This window comes from Phoenix dactylifera, chromosome 7 (genome assembly GCF_051530095.1).
Source record: "Phoenix dactylifera cultivar Ajwa chromosome 7, Ajwa_hap1_PhDact_Kaust_v1.1, whole genome shotgun sequence".
Lineage (NCBI taxonomy): Eukaryota > Viridiplantae > Streptophyta > Magnoliopsida > Arecales > Arecaceae > Phoenix > Phoenix dactylifera.
Window position 1 is genome coordinate 25,762,105 of NC_143196.1, and position 19,572 is coordinate 25,781,676.

General features: G+C 37.4%; 1 protein-coding gene across 4 annotated transcripts in view; it reads right to left on the reverse strand.

Moving 5' to 3' along the window:
- Positions 1–12,203: 12,203 nt before the first annotated feature.
- MCM9 (minichromosome maintenance 9) overlaps positions 12,204–19,572 on the reverse strand; it is a 35,885-nt gene continuing 28,516 nt past the window's right edge. For 3 of the 4 annotated variants that reach the window (XM_039116985.2, XM_039116986.2, XM_088701399.1), the window contains 8 exons: positions 19,167–19,233; positions 15,675–15,756; positions 14,799–14,920; positions 14,567–14,637; positions 13,550–13,659; positions 13,437–13,484; positions 13,203–13,355; positions 12,204–12,835 (listed from right to left, as the gene is read on the reverse strand). In XM_039116985.2, coding sequence (XP_038972913.2) covers positions 12,777–12,835; positions 13,203–13,355; positions 13,437–13,484; positions 13,550–13,659; positions 14,567–14,637; positions 14,799–14,920; positions 15,675–15,756; positions 19,167–19,233 — 712 coding nt within the window. In that variant the 3' untranslated portion in view covers positions 12,204–12,776. The remainder of the gene's footprint in view (positions 12,836–13,202; positions 13,356–13,436; positions 13,485–13,549; positions 13,660–14,566; positions 14,638–14,798; positions 14,921–15,674; positions 15,757–19,166; positions 19,234–19,572) is intronic. The other variant, XR_005507370.2, reaches the window with a different exon arrangement.

Sequence of the window (19,572 nt, forward strand, 5' to 3'; positions counted from 1 at the left end):
CAAATGTATAACAGGCGCTAAGACTAGCAACTAGTGTATGATCTACTCTTCTTTTTCTTTTCAATGATACATTATATGTTTGTACTGGTATAACAATTAAAATACTAAATCTTATTTTACATTTTCAACAAAGTAACAAGAAATAATGAAATAACCTGTAAATTGTGATACTATCAAGTAACACAGATTTTATTGTTATTTTAATGACCAAGAACGGCCTTAATTATAAACTTTTTTCTTTTTATTTCCTTTCTTTTTTCTTTTTTTTTTTTGTTTTTTGAGGGGGGGAGGGGAGCTTATATAGATTTGCAGCCATTGTTTTATCCTCACAAAAATTCTATCAAAATGCCCAATAGTAATTGCTGTAGGGTCTCAATCTGATAAACAATGTAATAGAGACCTTGAAAAGCTCAGCTCCGAGCACTCTTAAATACTCTTTATGTGAGAACCTTTTATCCTAAAAAATGGACATTGCATGTAGCATATTTATCTATTTTTTAAACTAGTAATAAATGAATGCATAGAGAACTACTCCAGAAACATATTCCATCAAGTGCAACGAATAAGTTGCATTTTTCGAAAACACATTTGCACTAATGATTTGAAATTTTGTTTGGAAATGTTTGACAACAAATTTCTCTAATATTTAAAAATAACTGGTTTTCAAAATAATGTCCAAACATATAAGCATGTATCACTATATGCTCCGTTAATAAGAACTTGTTTTCGATAATTAAGGAAGTTAATTATGAAATGGGAAATTTCATTCTGGGCTTTAATTAAGCTATTAGATTAGTTTACTGTTGGATTACAATGTCTTTGATGTTAATCTTTAATTAAAATTGGGCTATTAAGTTTGTCACTTGAGTAGCTTACCCAAATTTTTTCAGTGCTTTAACAAATTGCTCAATGACCAAGAGTTAACTATAACTCTAAAAATAATTCACTTGTCAAGTCGAGCTTGGGCTCATGAATAAATTAAAACTCATTACAAGCGGTAATACTATAAGGCATTGTGCCCTTTGTGTATGGAATGTGAACTGCATGGACAGTGAGATTCTAATTTAATGAATGGATCAACTTCTCCTTTCCTTCTTTATTTGCAGCAGCATGGGATTTTTATGCAATGGTGGAAAATCAAATTACTATTGATTCAAAGAGTGAAATTTGGAAAAAATGCAGTTGCTAGTCACCACCACTCAAGTTTGAACTTTCTTACATCCAACCTACTTCCTTTTCCTCCTTCTTCCTATACCTTTCTTACATCCTCATTCTTTCTTTATTTGAATAATTTTTCCTCTCCATTCCTCATTATATCTCACTCCCTAACTTCTCTCATAATTTACCCTAATTTTAATGGTGAATGGAGGTGTCTAGGAGAGTAATTCATAGGAAAGTTAGCTTGGGACCTTGGTATCTACTTAGGCTTTCAATTGTTGTCGAAAATAGAATTATCATCCTTTCAATTTGTGAGTTAGCATAAATTAAGTTGGGAAGTTAGAGGAACCCTAAGGCTAGGATGGCCCTTGAAAACCAAGGTTTTAGGGTAAGGGATGCATGGTGATGCTTAAAAATATTTAATTAGGTTAAATAGGCTAAGTTGAACAATTAATTCTTATGATTTTTCTAAATATTAAATGCTAGTTGTGTGGACCAACACCTTCAGACTAATTGAGATTGAGCCATGCTCATGTGGACGAGTTTGGTCAAACTTTCTAGCCTGAACTTTATCGCTTAGAAAGCAGCTGAGTTCGAGTATGCTATCTCTTAGATCCGCTGTACCACACCCTTGCCTTCTTTGTTCTTCTCACATCTAATTTGTGTAATTTGGTTCGATCATCTAGACAAGGAAGGGTTTGATCATCAAATCTTGAGATGTTCTTCTCCTCCACATTTGCAGCTGTACCATCACCAGCAGTCTCTTTTATCTTCTCTACAGTTTCAAGACCTTCTCAATCCTTTTTTCATGTTCACTTTCTCTAAGGCGCTCATCTTTGTGGATTCCTAAGGCAGAGTCTGCATAACCCCTAGAGATGGGCACTGGGCCGGGCCGCCCACGGCCCGGCACGGCACGGCACGAAGCCACGGCCCGCCAGCTACAGTGCCGGGCCGTGCCTGGCACGGCCCCTTTGATAGGGCCGTGCTGGGCTAGAGGTTCCTGGCCGGCGGGCCGTGCCAGGCACGGCCCGCTTCGGGCCTGGGCCGGCACGGCCCGGTCTAGGCCCGCGGGCCAGCACGGCACGGCCCATAAGGGCCTGGGCCGGGCTGGCACGCGAGCCTGGCACGGTCCGGGCCTGGGCCCGGCTCGGCCCGATAAAATTTTTTTAATAAATTAATAAATATTGAACACTAAGAAATCTTGATTTATGAATATAAAGCCACCTTAATGGTGGGGGGTTTGGCATAGACCCCTACCAGTTTATTAATTTAAATCAAAATGGTACATGAAGGGAGGTTTGGACCTTGGTCTGACCTCTAGATTCTAGAATACAATAAGAAACTAAGAAAGGGCCGAGGTTTGGACCTTGGTCTGACCTCCAGAATACAATAAAAATGTACAATTATAAAAAATTAAGAAATCTTATTAATCATCAGTGATTCAGTGAATCAGTATTCACTCTTCAGTCTTCAGTCTTCAGTCTTCAGTCTTCAGTCTTCAGTCTTCAGTAGTGTTTGTATCATCATCATCAGAGGATGTTGTATTATGTCCACCTTTATCTTGAAGTCTTGCCTCAGCATCCAGCCAATCCTTGAAGCAGAGAAGCATCTCCACCGTTTCGCCCGTCATCCTACTTCTCTTTTCGTCAAGAACACGCCGACCTGCACTAAAAACGGATTCCGATGCTACCGTGGACATCGGCACAGCTAAAATATCGCGTGCAATTGCAGACATAACAGGATATTGATTTCTAACACTCTTCCACCAAGATAATACATCTAGATTCTCTATTTGATTTTCATCATATGCAGACTGAAGATCATTTCGTAAATAAAATTCTAGTTCACTACTTAAAGATGAAGAAGATGAAGAGGAACTTGAAGCATGTGTGTGTCTTCTCTGTGCAATGAATGAAAAAATAGATGACGAACGAGAACTACTAGAAGGAGGAATAGAGGTTTGTATTTGTGTTCTAGATCCACGAATTTTTTCATCATATATAGCATAAATATCATAAAGAAGTTGTCTTACCTCATCTTTAGCAGATTCAGCATCTTGATTCATATTTTCAGCGTATGCATCAAGTAAAATTAGCATGCCATTTAATTTAACTCTAGGATCAAATACAGCAGCTAAGTTATGCATAGGACATATCCTGTCCCAATACTCATTCCATTTAGATTCCATTAGGTGAATAATAGGCATTAAAACATCATCATATCTATGTTCTGCAAATTTTTGACTAATTATATATGCTTGTTGTAAAAATGAACATGAAGTAGGGTAATAAATACCAGAAAGAACATTGGTAGCATTATAAAAACTAAGCAAAAAATCTTCCAAAATTTTTCCTTTATTCCAATCAGTTTCAGTCAATGTAAATCCTAATCCACGATCATTAATATATGCACTTAATAAATTTTTATATGGGTATGCATCATGTATCATGCTATATGTGGAGTTCCAACGAGTAATTACATCAAGTTTAAATTTTTTAAAACGTTTACCATGATTTATGCATAATTCCTTAAATTCTTGAAGTCTTGATCTAGAAGCATGAATAAAAGAAACTGCATTTCTAATTTTTGAAATCACATCTTGAATCATGCCCATGCCAGCTTGAACAGAAAGATTTAAGATATGACATGCACATCTAATATGCAGTAAATTTCCATTTAATATGGGATGCAATGAGTCTTTTAATAATACAACAGCAGAATTATTATTAGATGCATTATCAAAAGTAATAGACATAATTTTATCATTAATATTATATGAACATGCAGTTTGATAAATTATATTTGAAATTTGTTGCCCAGAATGTGGAAAATCAAAAGCACGAAAAGCAAGAATACGTTTATTTAATTGCCAATCATTATCAATATAATGAGCAGTAATGGCAATAAAACAATTACTACCTACAGATGCTGACCAAATATCAGAAGTTAATGAAATTTTTACATTTAAAGTAGAAAGTGTTTCAATTAAATTTTGTTTCATTGCTAAAAAATTGGTCATAGCTACTCTTCTAAATGTACGCCTACTAGTTCTTTTGTAAGCAGGTTGTAGGTTTAATTGAACATATTCTTCAAAATTAAAAGATTCACATAAACTAAAAGGTAATTCATCCTTAACTATCCATTTTACAAGTGCTTTTCTTTGATTTTCATGATTATATGCAAAATTACCTACAAGTAATCCCCCTTGTATATTAAGGTTACTTTGAGTTTGAGCATGAGAATCATGCATCCTATGACTCTCTTAATGTCTTTTTAAATGCCCTGTTCTCCCACTACTACTACAACTATAAAGTTTGGCACATTTTTTACATTTAGCTTCCAGACTCCCTCAACCATAACTCTATCAAATTCATTCCATACAGTACTAGTCCTCTTACGAGAAGAGGTTTGACCTTCACTCGGTTCACCAGTTCTAGAGGAACTAGGAACAGGGGGTTGGGGATTAGTTTCTTCTCCCTCAGAAACAGGAATGCCAAACTGACTTTCCTCAAAAGATGACATATCTATGATTAATTCAAAAAATAAAAACTAACCGCAAGGAGGAATTGAGTAGAGGGTCGGAGGGCAGAGGCAGAGCCGAGATTCCGAGCTTCCTCTTGTGCTCTCAACAGAAGCGACCTTCTCTTCTCAACAGGAACCTCCTCTTGTGTAGCACTTGAACAAACTAAAAATTAAATTGCTAGAATAGCACTTTGAAGAGAGAAATAATAGCAGTAGAGAAGGAGAGAATGAGAGGTTTGGTGTGGTGAGAATGAGGGAGGAATGGGCTATTTATAGAAGCCCCAAAAATTTTTTTTCCCAAAATATCCCTCAATTCAGCCGTTATTGGACTGTTGGGAGGGGTAAAAGGGTCATTTTCACGAAAATAGCCGTTGGAAACGGCTATTTTCCTCCCCCCTCTCCAGACGGGCCGTGCCTGGCACGGCCCGTCTGGAGACGTTGCGGGCCGTGCCTGGCACGGCCCGTTTGCGCCCGTTACGGGCCGTGCCTGGCACGGCCCGTGGCGTGCCGTGCCCGGCCCGGCCCACCAATAGAGGGGCCTGGGGCCGGGCCGGGCTGGCCTTCCGTGCTGGACGGGCCGTGCCAGGCACGGCCCGTTTAGTCTTTGGGCCCGGGGGGCCCGGGCCGGGCCGGCCCGGCACGCCCGTTGCCCACCTCTAATAACCCCTCCCTTTGGTATCAACCATAAAAAAAAAAGGACGTGATTCTTACATCCTCTCAAACAAGGACTTTGATTCTAACACAATTGTTTACGGATCTTCACGTTTTTCTTGATTTGCCCATTATAGCTTTATCGTGTCTCTTGTTTTAAAAAATAGGGACCTTAAAGCTATTGTCTTTTGATATACCCGTACCTATCGATAGTATGCATCTGAACTCATCTCTAGAGCTGGATTAACAAATAACAAGATTACTTCTGCATCATTTGAGATTCATGCCATATTAACACCTACGGATGGAACTTCTCTTTTAGATGCTGCCCATTACAGCAAGTTAGTTGGTACTTGCCTGATATAGCTTATGTCATTCATATGATTAGTCAATTTATGGCAGTTCCTAAATCTATTTATTATATTGCTATTTTGTTAATTCTATGTTATGTCAAGGGTCCTTCGTTTCGTAGTTTAAATTTTATTACAAATTCTTCGCTATGCCTGAGTGCTTGTTCTGATTGGGCTAGTGATCCTACTGACGTACACTTTACTACAAGCTATTATTTTTCTTTAGGCACTCTCTTATTTTTTGATGTAGTAAGAAGCAGATTGTTGTTTCCAAATCCAGGACTAAGGCCGGATACAGGCTGTTGCTGATACTACTGATGAACTTATTTAGCTCGAATGATATGGGAGTCACTCATCATGGTGTTACCATTTTTTATTATGATAATCAAAGTACCATTTAGATTGCTCATAATGATGTTCTTGATAAGTATACTAAAGATATTGAAGCTGATTGTCACTTTGTCTGCCAATACATTTGCTATGATACCGTACATCTTTGCTCTATTTCCTTTAGCGACCAAATAGTAGATATCTTCACTAAGGCACATCCATCCAAATATTTTCGAGACTTAGTCTCTGAACTCAAGTTAGCTTCTATCCACTACAGAAAAAATGGGTTATCCCGACGCTTTTTACAGCCTCTACCGACGCTTATAAGCATCAATAATTTTAGCGTCGATGCCTCCAAAAGCGTCGCAAAAACATAATGTAGGTGGGGGTTGAAAGCTATGCCGATGCTTATAAGCGTCAGCCCGTTTTGGAGTCCGCCGATATTTATAAGCGTCGGCGAAAACCAAAGATAGGCTGACGCTTATAAGTGTCGGCATAATTATTGTTTTTGAAAAAAAAATTATTTAGAAACCCTAACCCTAGAGGCCTTGAGGATGGCTTCCTGGGGTGGTCCCTAATCGTCCGAAGACGAGGAAGAAGAAGAGGAAGAGGCGGGGGAGGAGGCCTCCATTCCGAATCACTGTCCATGCTTTCCTATTGGAGAAATTATAAGAAGAAACATCAAGTTAATCAGAAGATAAAAAGATACTACACACCTCAACAACGGACGGAGAAGTCTTAAAAAGATAAACATATAGTAAATCCACACAAGGGGGAACCCTATGCATTCTGAAATCCTAAAAATCGGCAACATACTAGTCAGGTAAATCACACGACAAAGGCTTAAAAAACAAATCAAGAAAAAAGATAGTGAAGTAGAAAGTTAACGGAAGACGATACTAGGGCTTACATCAAGAAGATGGAGGAGTTCATCGATAGCGAATGGAGGAAAGGCGAGCCGGTTCCCAACCTCCTGAAGCTGGTCCTCTAGCCCTTTCTGCGCGGACATCATTCCTCCAGGCTCGAGATCGCCGACGCTCCGAACTCCCTTGAAGCGTTAGGGCATCGGAACCCTAGAAAAACCCTGGAAACCCACCATGAGGATTTGAATCAAGAGTCCAGAAGAATGGATTGGAGAGCGAAAAAAGCAAGAAAAAAAATCGAATTATAGGGTTTCGAATGGGAGAAAGAGTTAGGTTTTGGAAGACCGAGCTCGATGATATCGAATTATAGGGTTTCGAATGGAAAAAATCGAAAAGAAGACCCACCAGCCGCCCAGATGGACGACTCCTCATGCTTCATCATCAAGACACCTATGGCCCTCGGTTCCCGTAGCAGAAGAAGCTTGTCGCCGCAAATCCATCTCGAGGCGAGTCTTTTTGCCCCTTCGCCATGAAGAAGCTTGTCGCCTCCACAAGTTCTCCATCTCTCTTTGCTCTAGGAATCGAGAGGGGTTAGGAATCGGGAGGGGGCTGGGGATTTATGCGGGTGGGAGCGGGAAAAAATGGGTCTCGGACGACACTTTAGAGAAAGCGTCGCGGGGCTACGGGCAGGTGGTTCATTTAGATTCCGACGATGCTTTAGAGAAAGCGAAGAAGAGGGGAGAGTTCATTTAGACTCGGACGACGCTTTAGAGAAAGCATCGTTGGGGTATTTGGACTCCGACGATGCTTTTAAGCATCGTCTTATCACATTCTTTTTCGTTTGGCCTCCGACGAGGCTATCTAGCATCGTAATAATATCATGACCGCTGACGCTATTTAAAAGTGTCGGTATATTTTGGCGCTGGAGCTAAAATTACTGATACTTCTACCTAGAGTCGGCATATAAATGTTGAGATAGCCCATTTACTCTGTAGTGATCATACTATTTAGAGTTTGAGGAAGCATGTTGCTGTACTAGTCCAAATATGATTAATATTCTCTTATTAATTTTGATTCACTTTCTTATTAACCACATAATTCGGTTATATATATATATATTAGTATATAAGATATTAATATTAAAAATAATTTAAAGATTTTATCTTCCTCTTCCTCCATTTTATTCTCTCTGCAGGGTTGGACGATGACTAACGTGACTGAAAGTTTGAAGGAGCACAGACACGATCAGACATACATAAAGCAGAAATTGCTGCAGACTGAGGACCAATGGAGACACTCAATAGTCCTACTGCAACTGAGGATTTTGAGTCAAAAATTTCGGCCAACTAATATGCCATCTCCTTGTTGCTCCTTATCAGGATGACGACGAATTTCTAGGTCATATTTAGAGCACCTTGGCCCCTTTCACTCCGAAAAGATTGGTCAGAGTTGTCCACTGCTATTATCTCGACAAGGTGCACCTCAATACATTGCCCACTAAAAAGGCAGCTGCGTGACTACTTGGCTAGCCTTACTTGGTAGGCTTTTGTGATGGAGGATATAAATAAGTTGGAAAACGAAAAGGCCAAACAAAAAATCAAAAGGAAAAACGACATATGCTGGTACTTTGTATTGATTAAATTATGCAAGGTTATTGGAGAGGTCCAGCTCAATCCCATGCTATCAGTGTATAACAGCAAGCGTTCGGAAATGGTGGAAAGTACGTATGTTCCTGCCTTATCAAATCATTTATCTTGTAGTACAGCTATTGCACGATGAATGATTTGCGCTGGATCTCTTGAGCTCGAACGTGAACCTGAAAGGATTCAGACTGCCTACGGGGCCAGCTTCTGTTCACAACATCTCCAACAATGGTGGAATTCCTCGAGCTGCTTTCAAGTTTGTCCTCATGGGCCCACTCCAGGTGGACCAAACTCCCATGATTTGCATCCATTTAGCTGTCATCTTGCAGTTTGTCATTGCATTTATGGCCTCTGAAAGCCAACTGAGAGAGAACGATTCTTATTTCTTATGGTTGTGAATGTGAGAGAGGGGGGGAGAGAGAGAGCGAGAGCCGCTCCTGTGAGTTCGGATCCTCTGTGACCTTTGAAACTTGTGGTCTAAGATAGAGACCATAAAGTAAGATAACAACAATAAAAATTAATTCTATGGATCATGACTTTCATGTTAAACTAAGGGCGTGTTTGGTTTCTAGGAATTATCTGGTGACTAAGAGTGGATTATTTGTTTAACAGGCCAATGCATGAATTAATTTTATTTGATCAATCCCCCTCACCCCCCTCTCCAAAAAAAAAAAAACCTACTTAATTTGGTTAGCCTTATTTTATAAGGATAATAAAACAAAGTTAACTGATTCAGCTCATATTTTATGAGGAGGATCAAATGCAGCCTAATAGAAGTATTATAATAATATCAAAATCTCGAAAGCAGATGTATAATACTCTCATTGTAGCTATTAGTTACATCTAGCTCTTGATATATTCATATACATAAACATGTAATACACACACACACACACATATATATATATATATATATATATATATAGAGAGAGAGAGAGAGAGAGAGAGAGAGAGAGAGAGAGAGAGAGAGAGAGAGAGAAAAGGGAGGAATGGAAAAGTTTCATGTCATCTATGAAACTTTTATCTGTTACTTCAACAGTTCTCCTGAAATAACATAAGGGATGGAGAGCAAATGGTATGATGGAGTTTGTTGCACAAACCATCAATTTTCTTGTGCCAAATGGCTGGTTAATGGTGCAGAAGTTTCTCTGATATCAAAACGAAATCCAACCGAAGAACAATTATAAAAACAAATTATTTAGAAATATTAAACATTAATTGAAATCTTTTATGGATATATTTGTCGCCTAGAGGAATCCCATTGACTACTCCCTGCCCTGCTGCCTATCTAAAGCCACTTATCAAGCTCGTGACGGTACCAACCTTGGTCCCGAAAACACGCACCAAAAGAAAGCAACAGCCCACTACGGCAGTGGTCCTCGACCTCTTCTATCAACTGGACCCCACCCTAACATTTCTTTAAGCACATAAATTATTCTAGAGAGAAGAAAGAATAAAAAAGTGGACCGCATTAGAGAGAGAAAAGGTGACAGGCGGGCCCACCCGGAGAACCGAACCTCGTGGCTTGAAGCCCCAGCGGAAAGCAGCTTTTCCACGGGCTGCGGACTTTTAAATGCCCGTGGTTTCTTGGTGGACCCCATCTCCTCGAGAGGTGTCCGTCGTAGCTCCAGACGAAGGGTGTGGGCCCCCTCACAAAGACCACCACCCTCGTCGTAAAGAGACTTACGGAGTTTTACCCTAAAAAAAAGAAGAAAAAAAAAAACAGAGACTTAACGAGAAGGAAGCTGGCCAACGGATAGCGACGAGTGAAAGGGTGGCGAGAAAGCGATGGCGAGCTTTTTTTTCTTTCTTTCTTTTTATTTTTTTTAATGCAAGAAAGGAGGAAATGGAGACATAAACACAGCATTCAGGAAGGAAAAATTGGGCGTCTGTAAACATGGCAGCAAGTATTCTTCCCAAATTAGGTGGGAGCTGGTGTCTTAATGCTTTGGCCGCCGTCCAATCCGCAGCTTGAATAGCTTCACACAGTATGTGTGTCGCTTTGGACGCCCATACTGGCCTCTTTCATTGCAGAATATCCTTCAACGATGCCTTTGGACCCCTGAACGCCTCCACGGCAGAAGCCATGGGTCGTTGCTTTTATTTTATTTTAGAGGTGTCAGATTACATTAATTAGATAGGCAGGGCAGAATTTGGCTCATACATGCAAGAAAGAAGAGAGCTCTAAAAAAAAAACCTAGCCGAGGATTCTCGGTAATGAGCTGGGATGTGAAGAGAGAAGACAGGACAATCTTTTTCCCTTTTTTTTTTTTTTTGCAGTTTATATGTGACTAGTTTTGGGCATGTGAAATGCATATATGAAAGCAGATATATGTGGCTATAAATTATCTGGAGGTCATGTGAAACCTTTCTCTAATCTTTAGGGTCCATTGAAATTTATAATTAGTGCAGGACCATTTCGATTCTACAAGAAGAGAACATAGGGAAAGACAGATTGTTGGTGGAGAATAGAGAATGGATTCTCTAGAAAGATGTGTAAGAAGTGAATTGGGCAGATTACGTGAAAAGAAAATTCTAATTTATATTCAATGTACTTGAGAATAATACTACACGTAGAAGCCCTTGCTGATATAAACAATGTATGATCTGATTCTACTACAGGGAAACTACTTTACTGTGGCCACTTATTTGTGAAAATATAGATTCTTCTCACGAAGAATGGCTAATTTGTGATGACTATTAACAATTCTCATGAATTACAAGTTCTGGATTATTTACTGTGAAAGCGGAAAACCTTGTTTCTATTTAAAAATAATCTCCCCATGGAGAATGAAGCCATAAGCTGCATGACTGGTAAAACACTTCCTAACTGTTGCTTGTCCAGTCATACAGAAAATTTGCTTCTGCCATGAGGGAAGAGAGAAGAGAGTACTGTTGTGACTCATGGAAATTGGTGTGCTGCATGTAGGCTGAAAGAACTCTTTCTACCAGTTCCGATAATCCTTAGCCCACCAGCATTTCATAATATTTCTCATAAAATTCTGATGCGCCTGGCCAACAATCACCATGTTAGTTGGTTGGCACCCAGAAATTTGGACACCAGAAAGCTGGTTTATGGGTATTTGAATTCTGCATTTGGTTCAGCAACCATCTCAAAGTGATGAATTTTTGTGCGAGCAACAGATACTTGATGATCTTGTCCTTGACCATGTCACTATTTTTTTACCTGTACTGTAAAAGGAAGATCGTAGGTTATTTCTTAGAAAACAGGTAGCATGAAGTTTGCAGGAGGGAGCACATCTGTGACTACAGACATAATCCATGCAGGCCATCTTGAACTTACCCTTGTTATCATTCAATTAGCATGGTGTAAAATGTAAATCATTTATACAGTGGATGCCTTTTGTAGCCCTTCGTAACCAAAACAAGAAAAATTGCAAGAGAAAGCCTGATGGGTTCAAGAAATACAGAGAGGACAGATAATTGGTGACACAAGAAACCGCATGCATGGGGAAAAAAAAAAAGAAATACATTGACATGCAGTATTGCCGCACGCTCATGCACAAAAAAAAAAAAGAGTTCCACTTTCCTATGTCATTTCATCTCATTCTTAAGATCCATTGACATTTAAGAATCAATTTTAGTCACACAAGCCTTTACCATCCATTTTATTATCTCCCATGGTATATACCATCACAGGCAATCAGTCAGCAAAATTATGTAGCTTTCAACGGAGGCTCTGCATCCATTCTTCATTAATGCACTCATTGCCCTTGACGCAAGTCAACGGGCAACGTGATATATCAATTCAATCTTAATAAAAAATCTTGATTGAGATAATGTTGTACATTGCATTGAATGCGATTGTGAAATATATATGATTCCTCTAACCACATTAATGGGGATGGTAGGAAGGACTCTAATTTCAGATGAAGGTGACAGCCACCTAACATAAACACAAGCTACATAATTCAGTGTATCAGTTCATATCACTTAAGGTCATTGACACAAAATCCTGCACCTGTTAGTCCATGCAAAAGCAGTCGAGTTGAAAATCAAGCGCCCATTTCTTCTTTTATTATCATACAGGTCTAGCTGCTGCCAACAAAGTAAAAAAATGATGTCAACAACTTCCATCAAAATAATCCTCCTCATTGGTGATATGCACTTGAGTAGCACATCCATAGATATGCAATTATCATGCTTGCAACATGTCCAGCATCAGTGCTATTCATGATGGCTAAGCAGATTTCTGGCTTTCACATATGTAATTCAACTCTGCCATGTTTCTACAGGTTTCATAGGAACTCATCTATCACTTGAAGCTTCTCAAGGATTGTCTTCTCTTGCTTGGCATCTATGGCATGTTAAGAAACATTCAGAAGTTTGCAACAAACGAAAACAAGAAATAGATATATAGTGGGCAGAATTTATTTAAATAGTACAATTTGAAGCTAAGATGGTGGGATCCAACTACTAGTTGGGCATAGCTAATAACCAGGCATGGATAATGCTAAAAGAAACACAACTTCTATTCAGAACCAAAGAAAATCACTCATACAATATAGGAGCTGCATGCAGGGATATCTTGATGGTGCCAAAGATATAGAACATATTCTATTCTTAAAGGCAATAAACCATGGTACTATGATCAGATTACTCATATGCATGTAAATACTAACAGCACTAAACCACAACTATATATGAATCATTTGAGAGGATACATTCTTGATCAGGGTTATCAGCGAAGTTGGAGTGTAAAGCATTCCCAACACTGTCCACAATGGCGGATGTTGTCATTGATGATTCAATGCATAAGATGGCAGCAATGGCATCAAGCCGGGTGACCACATTCCTGAACATGAGCCTTGCATGTGCTATGATAGACAGAAGTTCAATATCCATAGATTAGAAACACTAGAGACTAGATGCATGAGTCCCAGGAATTTATGACGTACCTTGGGCTAATCGTATCAAACTTTCAAGCATGCGCACAGTGGTCCTAGCTGCATAACAAGTCTCAAGTGTGAGCCATTGCAATATATATCTTGGAAGAGGTGTGTCATCTAACCTGCGTTATGTGTTCCTGATCTTCTCTGAAGTTGATAATAACTTGAAATAACACTTTCTGACTCCTTTGTAAGCACTGGTGTAAAACATTGCTTTACATAGTGGATATACCTGCAGAAGAATCCTTGAGAAGCCAGAAGGAAATTTTCCCAGTTAACTGGAGAAATTACTGAAATTCAGTCACAGCACCATGGCATCCGACTGGATATTATCCTCATCTAAAACCATATACCAAAGTCATCAATTAACATTTCTTTTTATCCTAGTCATATTAAAGCTACATCACCAGTTTTTGTCTGGCAATCCAAGTAGAGATCACAAGAATCAACAGAACATGAAGACTGAAATTACACGGTGATAACTGCTGTCTACAGCTTCGGGCAAGAATTCTGCATATACAAGTGCTGATCAAGAAAGTTCAAAATGTCGAGTATTGCTGCCATTGGGAAAAACAGATCCTATGATTCGAACATTGATAACAATCAATTTGCAGAAATGTTCAAAATATAGATTAATGTGAAAGTGCATATCACTTTAGAGCAACTGGACTATTAATATTTGTGCCATAAGTAACCGATTTCTCTATAATTATCCAAATTAGATACATTTGACTACACACATGAACTAAGGGCTGTGGAGTGCTGTTGCAGTCGTTTGTGAGTGCAGCATACACCATCATGCTTGTGGAACTATTTGAGCAGATCTTAGTGCTTGAAGGCTGTACTGGACTTTGTGGGCCAAAGTTGGCATGTTACAAACTCTCGATATGGAGATCTATTGGATAACTCTTGGTAAACATTTTTTACAAAAAAAGAGCATAATTTGAAGCATTAGTCCCATATTAAAACCTAAATTTCCTATCCATTTCACCAATACACTTCAAATACTAGAAAGTGAACTAACTATTCTTGCCAGTAAAGTCCATTAACCACATAGATGGATGAAAATGCTCTCTAGTCATCACATTAAGAACCTGCAAGGGATATATAGAAATGTGAAGAGTCGGTTAGGACCTTACCTCCTCAGCATTGGTACTGACCAGACATTGTCAAAGTCTTCACCTCTTTTCTTTTTTCCAGATTCTCCTTTCTAAGCAATTCAGAATAAGTGGGATTTAAACATCAACCAAATGCTTCATGTCCAAGTTAATGCAGAAAATGTATTTGGGATGAATAAAGAATCACACATTTTTGTTTTGGTAGCATGGCACTAACATACAAAGTTATGGATAAATAAGGATGAATATTTACCTCGGCTAAAATATGAGATGAAACAATGGCATCCCATTCAGGATTTTTTGTATCCAAGAGGACAAGGACTATATCAAATCTGCTCAACAATGGTCCAGATAGAGTTGTATTGACAGATAAAGCTGAAGTTACAACAGAAGATAAGTATTGAAACATTTAATAATGTATTGAATTTTTTTTTGCAATATGAGCATTTCAATTAAGAAAGTATGTCCTGAAATTAGAATTTTGTTGTTGTTGAACTCTTTAAGTAGGTGTCACCATTTGGTTACAAGGATGATTATCTACAAAAATATACATAAGTAAATTTTGAGAAAACAATGTCTTATATTTTATGTTGAACATTAACAAAAAGAATAGAAAAAACTAATGCAGGACTCTTATTTACTTTTGTTTTATTTATTTTCCTTCAAGTAGCCATGATAGAGGTGGTTTAGTTTCTTTTTCCCAAAAAAGTGATCTTTCACAGTGGTGGTAAGGCAAAATGTGTAACACCTCCACAGCCAGGAGGAATAACAAAAAAGGCAAAAAAAAATGCGGTAGTGCTAGCCAGTGGAAGAACAAGGTGGACTCAGAAACTTGGATGTTTCAAAAATTCTCTTATTCACAGAAACGTCCATTTTTATATGGTGGAGTAATAGCTGGGTTATCTAGGTATTAATGTGGATATATAGGGCCAAAAATGGAGAAAATAAAAGGTCTAGTGTTTGTTTGTTAGCATTGGTGCAACAAGTTCCAACAATGATCCATCTAACAATTTTAGGTAATTGCAGTTAACAATTAAATATAACACACTTCATAGTTGATCAGATATAACACACTTCACAATTGATTGCAGAATAACAGTAGTGGGAATTCTTCAGATGAATGAAATACATTGAGTAGGATCATATTGTCCTTTTGGATTAGTTGCACCAAAAACAATGGTCCTGGTACTCAAAGTTGTCACGAGGCCAGCCTGAAGCATAAACAATTGTCAATCTAAGGTCACAATCCTTTTAAGTAAGAAATCTCATTCATTAAAAGGAAAAGTAAAAGAAGATTAAAAATGCATGATATCATTATCTTTATAGATGCATGATAAAAAATGCATGATATTGATAATGATAGTAACCATGATAATTGGCTCTTTGATTTAGGTTGAAGGAGAAAAGGAAAGATCAAAGAAAACTGGGAAGAAAGAGGTAAGAGAGGAAATCATGAAAGAGGATTTATGGTGTAAACATGAAAAGGCAAGAACTCATTATTTGTATTTTTTTATTTGCTGGCACAGAATTACACGACCATTTGATATTTCAAAGGTTGTAAACTTGTAATAATTATTTCCTAACTGGGATTCAAGAATGGCAGGGGAGAATCTAGTCAGGATCCTTATATTTGGTTATATCTACAAATAACCCATTCATAAATGTTCGTCAAGAAATTTAGAACTTATCTACCCATGTCTCTATCCCCATAACATGCCTTACAATATCGGTAGGTATGGTTAGTTTGAGCAATATATTTTGTTTTTCTATTGTTATGTTTCATCAGCTGATGTGCAAGTTATAAATATTCTTTTTCTACACCTATGGTTCATGGAATCATGATTTATAGAGCTTTTAATTGATGGTTTATTTAAATAATTCTACTTCCTCGAGTGATAACATGCTCGTATAAATATTGATGGTTTATTTTTTCTAAATTCATGGTTAATGATTAAGGCTTGGTTGTGACTTGTGACATTTAGAACTAAGTTAAATATTAATGTAAGCTTGAACCATGCTTGAGCCAGGCTTGGTTGATTTCAATTAGGGGTGAAAGTTGACCGGATAATACCCGGTTAGATCCATTTTCATATCCAAATCTATCCAAATATGGATAGAAATTTGAGCATCCGACTAATATCTGTAACTGTATATATATCCATCAAAGAAAAATGAATATAGATATGGATAGACAACTTCCTTGTTCGTATCTGAATATCCGATTCTATGTGTAATCCTCTTTAATTTTATCTAGCACTCATGAATTTTTAATAAAAATATATGACCACATTAACATACTATTAACTTGATTTACCATCCATTTAGTAATATATTTGATTCTATGATCATAAAGTTTAATTATCCAATTTATATCCATATTTATATCGATGCTTTCATATATGATCTGTTTAAAACAAATATGGATATAAATTTTTGCATCCGACTAATATTCGTATTCGTATCTGCATTCGTTAAACAAAATAAATATGGATATGGATACACTGGTATCTGATTCGGTTTCGGTCCTAATTCCAATTTGATGAAAGGTTATCAAGCTCATTGAGATAGGCCCATGTACATACTTGAAATTATGCTCAATTAAATAACAAATAAACTAAGCTTGATCCTCGAATAGTGGCTTGAAATTAATTTCAGGTGACAATTAATCGGACCCAAATTCAATCAACCTCAGTTTGGTTACATTCTGTGAGTGTTGTCTGATATTGCACTCATCTGATTATTGTAGTTGATAACTTGATATTGTCTGGCCATACACGAGGAGCAATTATTACCTTAAACAATGAAGAGGGATCACGCTAACACAGGAGCATGTTTTAGAACTCGTCAGTCATCTCATTCTTGTCAGGTTAAGGCCAAAAATAGTAAACATCCATAGTTAAATGATAGAGTATGTTGGGTGGCTTATAGAAAATGCATGGAGAGAGGTAAGTTTTAGGTTTATCTTGGGTCGTTTAAGTTGGGATAAGTAAAGGAATTGTCCATTAATTTCCCACTTAGATGTCCCAGCATAAACTAATAGAAGATTCATTAATCTCATTAAAGTGCAAAACCAAAATAGACTCTCACTATAGCAAGAAGATTGAGACTACTTGGCGCCTCACATTGCCATGAAGGTCATGTGGCTATGTTGCCTTGGAAATCCCACTCTTTTCTGTGATAACTAGAGCAAAATGAAGCACATCAGATTTACTTGTCACTCCTATCAGCACCTTTTCTGAACCATTAAATTGCTGAGAATTTTGGGTATATAATCAGTGAAATCATTCTATAATTTGCCAGCAGTTTGAAGATGGGAATATATCGCCAATGGATTGCATGGAATGTTCTATGTATACTTATGCATGATACCATGATGCATTATATGAGTGTTTTTCTAGTGACAGGATATAGCCAACTGAAAATTTACCGATTTAAGCTATTCCACCCATCTCAATTTATTGCACCGCTGCATCAATGCATCTTCTCAAAATATTGCCAACCACAAATTATGTTTTTTTTTAACTTAATCTTCTTTTGGAGGTTTCTAATTTCTATTTTCAAAATCATGATTCTGTTTTTTTTTTTCTTGATTCAAATTTATAGCTTTCAGATATTGAGATTTTCTTGTTCCAAGGTATTAGATTGATGAAATGGGAAGCATATAAAATTATAAACTGCAAATTAATAAAAGGATAGGGAGGAAAAAATTATAAACTTTAGATATTTTAATGAAAGTAAAAAATTTCAATTCAATGATTTTGGGAATTTTATGAATTTCCACCACACAACCAAAAACACAGATTCTATAATTAATTAATTATGAATCGTAATTTCGCAATCACAAAAAAACAAATTTTTTGATAAACCAAAATGCATCCTTACAGTGTGTTTGGATACACTAAGAAATCATGATATTTTGTTTTTTTTGGAAAGTGCTGGTCATGATTCTGGATAACCTGGTGTTTGTAGCACAATGAAATACAGATAATTCCTCAAGTTCATGTTTTCTCCCCTCCCTATCACATGGCAACTCCCCTTTCTTGAATTTCGCCTTTTAAAAACAACTAAACACCTAAAAAATCTCAAATATCAGAATCTAGAAAAACTGAAGGAATATGATAAGGTCATTTTCTTGAAATTTAAGATGTCCAAATGCAGCCTTAATCAGTAAGTTATTTGTGCTTCAAATTCATCATCATATAGTCAGCTCTTACTGTTTAAAACAATCTAGTTTCTAAAACTGGAAGTTGCAAACTAAACCATCTTCTTTTACAAGTCTCTTTAGTCTTTATGCATGAACCAGAAAGCTATGGATATTCAAGGTAGTGTTTTTGCTAAATAAGACCAACCTAGCCAAACAGGTTTATTATGTGGAATATCGGTGGTTTCTTACGCACCACAATGTTAAGTTTGAAGAGGATATTGTGTTCCCTGTTACAAACAATGTGTCTAAATGAAAATCACTTTTTATGAAAGCAAGATCAAGCAACAATTCAACAGTGTTTCACAAACGTATTAATGTATTATAATTAAATATTTCATATTCATATATAGATGATGATGTAAAGACAAAACAATCCATTTGGTGATAAATATGAAAAGACATGGTGGTACAAAATACCTTGGCAACACTTATTGTTTGTTGCTCCATCGCCTCATGTATGGTTGCCCTGTCATGCTGTCGCATGCTATTCAGACCAACAAAATTGTCAGCTCAAACCTCATATCAAAGCTCATACATGAAGAAGAATGAAGCAATAAAATCATCATAGATCCAGCATATTACAAAGTAGACATCTTAAAAACATACTATAACAATCCTGTGACTAATCACTACCTTGAGAATGCAGTTTCTAGCAAAATCCAAGTCCAAGGAGGATCTTAAATAACAATTCATTTCTCAAGATTATACCTGAGGACTGCATGCACAAGCATGCAAGAAAGGCTTCCATGTAAGCCCCCACTTCTGGATAAGTTCTCCCACATTTTTCTGAACTATGAATAAATTAAAGATAGGGAAAAGATAT